The 8,060-nt window shown below is 47.5% G+C and overlaps 2 protein-coding genes across 2 annotated transcripts; one reads left to right on the top strand and one right to left on the bottom strand.

The window, feature by feature from the left end:
• Positions 1–2,690: 2,690 nt before the first annotated feature.
• Positions 2,691–4,217, bottom strand: PG986_005669 (uncharacterized protein; the record flags this gene model as incomplete). Its single annotated transcript, XM_066841891.1, has 1 exon — positions 2,691–4,217. One exon carries the CDS (start codon positions 4,215–4,217, stop codon positions 2,691–2,693), a length of 1,527 nt encoding a protein of 508 aa, XP_066701753.1.
• A 909-nt stretch (positions 4,218–5,126) lies between these two features.
• PG986_005668 (MFS general substrate transporter) lies at positions 5,127–7,320 on the top strand (the record flags this gene model as incomplete). The annotated part of the gene is made up of 7 exons (XM_066841890.1): positions 5,127–5,381; positions 5,454–5,645; positions 5,710–5,884; positions 5,941–6,036; positions 6,087–6,590; positions 6,650–6,810; positions 6,943–7,320. The coding sequence occupies 7 exons, from the start codon at positions 5,127–5,129 to the stop codon at positions 7,318–7,320; spliced, it is 1,761 nt and encodes a 586-aa protein (XP_066701752.1).
• Between the last annotated feature and the right edge of the window lie 740 nt (positions 7,321–8,060).

The raw sequence follows: 8,060 nt of genomic DNA, 5'->3' as shown, positions 1-8,060 counted from the left end.
ATTAATAAGTTAAATATACGTCTTTAAACGCTTATACTTAGCTCGTTATATCCGGGGACGGTTAGTACTTACGACCCTTAAACGCCGTTTAACCCTTAATAAACGACCCGATACTCTTTCTTTATTAAAACTTAAGTCTTTATTTATTAAAGAAGCTCCTCGACTTTAATTTTAAATATAATAAACTAAATAATAAAAGGTATATACGTCGTAATATATAAAATAATCCTTTTAAAGGAAAAGAATTATATACTTTAAAAGGTTAATTTAATACTTTTTAAGTACTAGAAAGCTAAAAAGTTATAAATTTAATTTAAAAGAATACTTACTATTAAAGAATCTTAATAATTATAGGATAAAAAGTAAAAAGGAAGCGTTTAACGCTCGATAAAGGTAAAAATAAAGGTTTATCGAAGCGGAGGACGACCGGTAAAAAACGTTATAATATTTACGGCGAGATAGGTTATAATACGCGAATATATAAAAAGGATATAAAATTAAGCGAGGAATTAAATAATAAATAGTTTTAATTAATTTTAAGCGTTATAATTAAATTAATTTATATAAAAGGATCGAGAAATAAAAAAAGTATATCGTTAAGTAATATACGTCGCGTAGTAATAAATTACGTTATAATTTTTATTTTATCGATATTAAATTTAAATCGAGGGGGTATATTATTAATAATAATAATATTAAACCGATTAAAAAACCTTTATATAGCCTCGTTTAATATATATATAAAACGCCGGAAATTTATCGCTTTAATATATATAGTTTTAAGGGCCGGATAATATTTTAAAAAACAGTGTATTTACTATTTATTAATAAGGTAATCGACTTTTTTTATAAGGAGGATACGTTAAGCGTATATATAAAATAGCCGGTACGTTAATATATAGTTTAAGCTAGTTTAAAAAAAGGTTTATTTAATTAAAAAAGTTTTTTCTATAAAAGTAAATAATTATAAAGCTTCGTACTTCTCTTTTTCATTAAGGTTTTCCTTAATTTAATTATAAAAAGTGCCTTTATTAATATTATAATTTTTAATTATATATTTAATATTTTCACCGGTTCATATAATTTAAATCACTTATATAATATATATTTCTTTATTAATTATAATATTAATAAAAAAAGAAAAGAAAACGAAGAGTTTAATATATTTCAATTAATAAACAAATAAAATTTAACCCCTTTATATATTATTATTATTGCTTAAGGGCACTAAAGTCATCTGAAATCAGGGGGGTCAGCCAGAGGGGGTTGCATCTTACACTGCATTCTGAGAACCCTCCCTCCAGGAGGTTCGTAGTAGGCCAAATCCACAAAACAACCAGCACAGCTTTTTGATGGAGCCTGACAACTCCGACAAGGTTCTCCCTCAGCTCCGGCAATGGATAAGCTCGTACGACGACAGCTCGGCAAGCTATTATCTTTTCTCGCCAGATTGGGAAGTGATGGAAAGAACTAGATGGGAAGAATACGAGCGCCTTGAGGCGCGTCGCTTGACGTCCCATCTCCCTGCTCTCGAGGGGCAAATATTCGTGGAAAGTCGCCAAGAAACACTGCTTCAACTTAAACGAGAGAAATACTTTCCTCTAAATGAAGAGCTGTTCGATATCTGTCCGCTGGCTATCCGATTAGACCAATTCGAGGGCCGTGACGCCCAGGATAGGCTGAATCCATGGAATTCCTTACTTGAAAGTTGGAAGCGGTTTCAAGAACTCTTTGCTTTAAGCGATGCCTTTCAACGCTTCTTGTCTCCTTCACAGCGCGCCTCATACCTACTATTGAAGGAATGGTGGGATTCATCCTACTGCGACCGGTATTTTGCGACAATGGCAATTGGCTACCTCGAGGCGCGACGGCATAGGCAAGACGACCTAAGTCCATCTTTGGAAGAGATCTTTGGTGCGAGAACAAACATTTCACTCTATCACGCCTCCTGCTTTGAATTGATCCTACTCGAATTCCACCCCCATAAATGGCAGCCCTACTTGTGCTTGATCTATCTCCAAACCCTTCAGTCTCGGCGATATCGTGCTGGATGCTACGCATTGATACAGCGAATATCTTTCGCCTCGCTTTCCCCGCCTGGTCCAGGTGGTGCCACCAAAAAGCTTTCCCGCCGTACTTCTGAACAAGCCACAATGGACGCGCACGGAAGACCGCCCCGATCATCCTCGCTATCTATGGGACACGGAACAAATGAGGACCGTTACATTTGATAGCATCGCCGGGAGTTCGGAGTACATTTGTATCAGTCATACATGGGGTAGATGGCGGCGTAAGCGCTTACCGGCAGCCAGGATACCTGGCGTGGATTGGAAGGTCCCAAGGAACTCATGATTTGACGTCAAGGGCCTGCCAAAAAGGCTCAAGCGTCTAGGCCATCGGTACATATGGATCGACCTATTTTGCATTCCCCAAGATGACTCCCCAGAGGCGGACATCAAGATAGCACGACAAGCCAGCATATTCAGAGGCTGCCAGGTGTCCATTGCTTGGTTGAACGACGTAGAATCTTGGGATGGTGTCAAGAGCGGTCTACGGTGGCTGAATCTGAAATTGCAAAAGAATACTATGCGAGCTTACGAGTCTGATACGCCGGGGCATCGCTCGGTAACTGATGAGGACCTTGCTGCCGCTGCCCAAGCTGCCCAATCTCCAGCCGAGCTTTGCCAGTATCAAGACCCGCTGGTAGAGCCAATCAGTTGGTTCTCGTCACTCTGGACCCTACAGGAAGCAGTACTCTGTCCTGGCATCACCCTCTGTTCACGAGACTGGACCGAGTTGATCATATCAGGTCGGATAAATGCTTCTTGCAGCGTCCATAATGATGACATCCAACCAGGAACTCGACGTTGCTCCTTCTCGCTGTCTTGAATCCAATGAAAGCCACTTGATCTCGACGCCGCATCTCTCAATCCATCAGTGGCGCATGCAAGCCTATCTTGCATACCCTCGGGAAAGTCCCTGGGCCCATCGTGGAGGTATGTCAGCGCAAGCCATGCTATATTGGCCTCGGCATCAGCCCAGCTCGCAAGATCGGTAAGCCATGTCACCACGGTCTCAGCGTTACGAAAGATTTCGGCCTGTCGCGCCAGTTCCACCTGGGCAATAGGCGCAAGCTTCGAGTCATGTCTGTTTTGTGGGATGCAAAGGAGGTCCATCCAAATGAACCTTACGGCGAACCCCATGTCTCGGATAATACGTGGGAGCCGTTGCACGTCGAACATATTGTTCTCTGGGACCTTCCATAGAGGGACACCGGGGACGTCTGTCCCATCGCCCTCCTTTCTCCACCTACCCCAGGTATGGCTAATGATGGAATAGGATACCGCGCCAGATTCCGGTTGCATAGTACCAGTGTCGACAGTACACCCTTTATTGATATTCCATAGGTATCTTGGATTCCGTCTCCGGACGCTATCCTTTGGAAGCCAATTGCAGGGATTCGGTATAGTAGACAGACCTACATGGCATTTCTTGATCTGAAGAGGGGTGTCTTGCGTGCCAAGCGGGTATCTGTAACTACTTTCGGAATGTGTAGTGGCATGACTAAGACACGTATACCCTAGCCTCATAATTGCCGATGACTGAGCTGCCTTCCGTGTGGCCGAGGATAGGAACCTGTCGGTTATTAAGATAATCAGCTCGTATGCGAACAGTTCTAGCATATCCCGATGGTAAGTGGATCCATAGAAATCCATCCCGATCCTAATCGTCATGGTTTTAGGAGTAACAGTGATGATCCGCTCCCGGGTCTTGAAACGCAGTTCATCGTGGCCACCCTCAAGCAATTGGCCCACGGCACGCCATGTTGCTCGTTCACTTTCGAGCATAAGCTGTTCCGGTTCTGATATCTCTTCGATATGTGCCGAAGCAGCGATGTTGCCGTCTGGACCACTGCCATTAAACAAAATATGCGCGAGAGCAAGCGCGAAGAGGTATGGTTTCACGTCGTTGGCGAGTTCTGCATCGATATCTCGAGTCCACCATTCATCCAGCAAGGCCACTTCGTACCTCTGTGGCGTCGAGAGTGTTTCGATAAAGTCTTGATTCGCGGACAGGGGCGGATTTCCAGCATGGGAATAAAGCAGAAGAAACAGAGTTCGAAGTCCAGTGCCTGTATGTCCATTGGCTGGTCGCTCGATGCCGAGGAAAGCTTCTATTTTAGCACCTAAAGAAGGGTCGTCGCCTTTGTCGTTCATGGTGTAGCGTCGCGTATGTAGTGGTAGATATTTGCATTGAGCCTAGGTGCCAAAGAAGTGTGCTGTAGCTACAGGGACAATGTCAGACGTAAGCACCAGAAGAGGGCCATTTTGCGAATGTGGAGTGGCGATAGATCAAGGGCGTTGTGCTGCTGCGTAGTAGAGCATCTCAACCTTTTACTTGATTGCCCTTCGTGTCGTTCTGTTTCCGCCCAGGAAGATGGTCAATTGTCTTGATAAGTTTAGATGCTTACGGAGGACAGTACTCGCAGATGGCCTCTGAGCGGCACACAGGCTCGCACTAACAGGCCTTACAGGCCCGAGTGATTATTAGGCTAACAGCTCGGGCCCGGACTAAGTGCATATCGTGCATATCTGAGCATATTAACAACGGTGGGATTTCAGATAAAAGAAGCCACGGCGTCTCCATCGTCGCATCACATTTCCATCCCTTTAAATAACCTCATGTCACGTTGATGCCTATCATATGAATTTCAAACTCAGCATCGAGCTCTTGGATTACCGCCTGCCCGCCAGCTGACTCGTGCCAAGCCAAGTCAAACATGCTTGGCAAGGTGCCATTGGAAACGGTGGCTGACAAGGCTTGCAACGGTAGCTCTAGTGACCGGCGGCAAACTCGGGCGAGCTGGACATGAGGTCTTACTCAGCACCCCGCCATTTCCATATTGCTTACGTTCCAGCTTTATCCTGTTGCCTCGCAGCCAGGCGTCGGGCTGATGGCATGGCCAACGAACATCACATGAAGGCGCTTGAACGAACATGTATCACTGACATACATGACTTACCCGCCAACTTTGAACTCAGAGCCACTTTTTAAGCTTAATACTAAGCTCCGCGGCTCTATCCGGAGTTCCGGTTGGCTTAGTATCTATACGAGACATCACCAAAATGCCGCCAGATACACCTACGCGCGAATACGGGAACCGAAAAAGGGTAGAGGAACCGATTCCCCTCGCTGACTTCTCACTCGATCGTGGGCCAGAAGTTGGCAGTGCCAATGGACCGCCGGCCGTGGCTTCACCAGCCAACAGCGATGAAGAAGACGGGCACGATTGGGTTTCCGGGTGGAAGCTGGGTATCATCATCACTGCCATCACTTTACCCTGCTTTCTTTTGTTGCTCGATACTTCTATCATTGTTACGGTGGGGACCGCCTATAAGCCCCTTATTGAACCGTTTTCGATGGTATACTGACAAAACTCGATCGCAACTCAGGCCATCCCTCAGATTACGGACGACTTCCGTTCACTTCCGGATGTTGGTTGGTATGCTGCGGCTTACATGATCTCAAGGCATGTTTTAAATGCAAGCTCCATCATTCTTTCAAGACACCCTCCGGCTGACTTCTATCCCAGTGCCGTCCTACAGCCCCTGACCGGTCGGTTCTACACCAGCTTCAACTCCAAAGTCAGTTCAGATGCAATCCCCTGGGACCACCCGCACGCCTTCTGACCTGCTCGTTGGATTATAGTGGGCTTTCGTCTCCTTCGTCACGCTCTTTGAGCTTGGATCGCTGGTGTGTGGGGTGGCGACCTCGTCCACCATGCTGATCATTGGGCGCGCGGTGGCTGGGATGGGCGGTTCCGGCATCGTCAACGGCGCTTTCACCATCATTGCCGGGTGTGTTCCCATGCCGAAGAGACCACGTACGTCGGTTACTTTACTCCCGCTAAGTAAACCCGCTGGCTAAGATGTTTGACAGCATTGATCGGGTTCGCTAGTGGCATCGCTCAGCTGGGTCTTGTTACCGGTCCCCTGATCGGGGGCGTCCTGACAGAGCACGCAACATGGAGATGGTGTAAGCGGCACTCCCCTATTCATATATGGCACTCAATGACCCTGGAGTAGGCTTCTATATCAACCTTCCCATCGGCGGTCTGGTGCTCGGTCTCATCGCATTCGTCCACGTCCCCGACGAAGTCCCGAAGGCCCCGCCCCTGTCCGTCTTCCGCACTCTCCCGTCCGATCTCGACTTCATCGGTTTCGCAATATTCGCCCCCTCGGCCATCATGCTACTCCTCGCCCTGCAATGGGGCGGCAATACCTTTGCCTGGAACAGCTCCCAGATCATCGGCTTGTTCGTCGGCTCCGGCGCCACGTTCTTCGTGTTTTTGGCGTGGGATCACCATAAGGGCGATGACGCCATGATCCCCTTCTCCATTATCCGCCAGCGATACGTTTGGGCTAGTAGTCTGACCTACGGCTTCTTCATGGGCTCGGTCTTCTGTGCAAGCTATTACCTCCCGATCTACTTCCAGGGCGTCAGGGATGCCTCTCCAACCATGAGTGGTGTTTATATACTTCCCTCGGTGTTGCCGAACATCCTATTCGCCCTCGCAGCAGGCTGGCTTCGTGAGTCAAACCTCGCCGATATCTAATCGTTTTACATTCGCACTGACTGAAGTTGATAGACGGTCGTGTGGGCTACTATTTACCATTCAGTCTTATCGGTGCCATCTTGGTCTCAGTTTCCAACGGCCTGCTCTCTACGCTCTCACCTACCACATCGACAGCTAAGTGGATTGGATATCAAATACTTGGAGGAGCCGGTCGAGGGATTGGAATGCAAGCTGTAAGAAGTATCCCTTCCATCCCTTTCCCCATTTTCCCCTTTTCCCTTTTTCTTCTTCTCGCTCTCCCTTTTCCCAGTTGATTGCTCCATTGCAAATACTGAAGAGACCCCTTTCTAACACACAAAACCCAGTCCATCATCGCCGTACAAAACACCGTCGAACCCTCCCAGATCCCCGTCGCCATGGCCTTCGTCATGTTCAGCCAGGCCTTCTGCGGGGCCGTCTGGCTCGCGTTCTGCGACCTCATCTTCACCAACGGCCTGCGCGCCCTGATCCCGGTCTATGCGCCCTCGGTCGACCCCCAGACCGTCATCGACGGCGGGGCCCGCAGTCTCTCGGCGGGCTCGGAGATGGACGCCGAAGCGGCATGGAGCATCTTGGTGGCGTACGCCAAGACCGTCGACCGCGTCTTCTACTTCGCGGCGGGTTTGAGTGTGGCGTCCTTCGTGCTGTCCTGGTTTCAGGGGTTCAAGGATATTAGGAAGAAGAAACAGGTTGTGGGGGCCTGAATTGATGGGCTACCTGCTTCGGAGCAAGGGGGTTCAACACACCCCATTAAGCTTCTTTTCATAAGTGGTTTCCTTTTCGTGTTTTTCTTTTCTTTTTTTTCTTTCCACTTTCATTGCCTTCAAGAGAACAGGCCAGAATCATAGGTGTTGCGTTTCTATTGGTGGTGATGTATATGTACCGCCTCGCACACCCTTGCACCCTCGGCAGCATGAAGACACATCCTTGAATTTAAAGTCACAATTTCATATGCAACCGTATATACTCACAGGGCGTTTTCTGATCATATTTTACGTAGATAAGCAGTACCATGCAGTTATCACAGAATACTTATGATCTCATAGCGTAATAGGGGCTGCATGTCAGCCAGCAGAAGCAAATAATGAGTTCTGTCATTGCGCTGACAAACCACGTCCTCTCACTGAAGAAGGAGCTCAAGCATCCGTTCCATAACAATGTGTAAGTGCTGAGTACTGTGTTGCACAACCACCTTCTACGAGTTTGGCTAACGCCACCGGGCACTATTATAGTATCGCCGTCCTCTACCACCAGTACCATGACTTGCAGACCGCGGTCGACAAGACGTATGAGATGTTGAAGTGCAACATTGAACGGCTGGCTGATGGCGGGAGAGGCGAGACTGTTGGATCTCTGTCCGGGAAGACGGGGAGATTCGGTTGCAATTGTCGGAGGCGCCAAGACGATGATTACCGGCAACATCACTTGGAGCATCCAGAATGAA

Source organism: Apiospora aurea (assembly GCF_038362705.1).
Source record: "Apiospora aurea strain CBS 24483 chromosome Unknown utg000004l_segment0_segment0, whole genome shotgun sequence".
Classification (NCBI taxonomy): Eukaryota; Fungi; Ascomycota; class Sordariomycetes; order Amphisphaeriales; family Apiosporaceae; genus Apiospora; species Apiospora aurea.
Note: the sequence above shows the minus strand (reverse complement) of the source record. Positions and strands in the feature narration are given on the sequence as shown.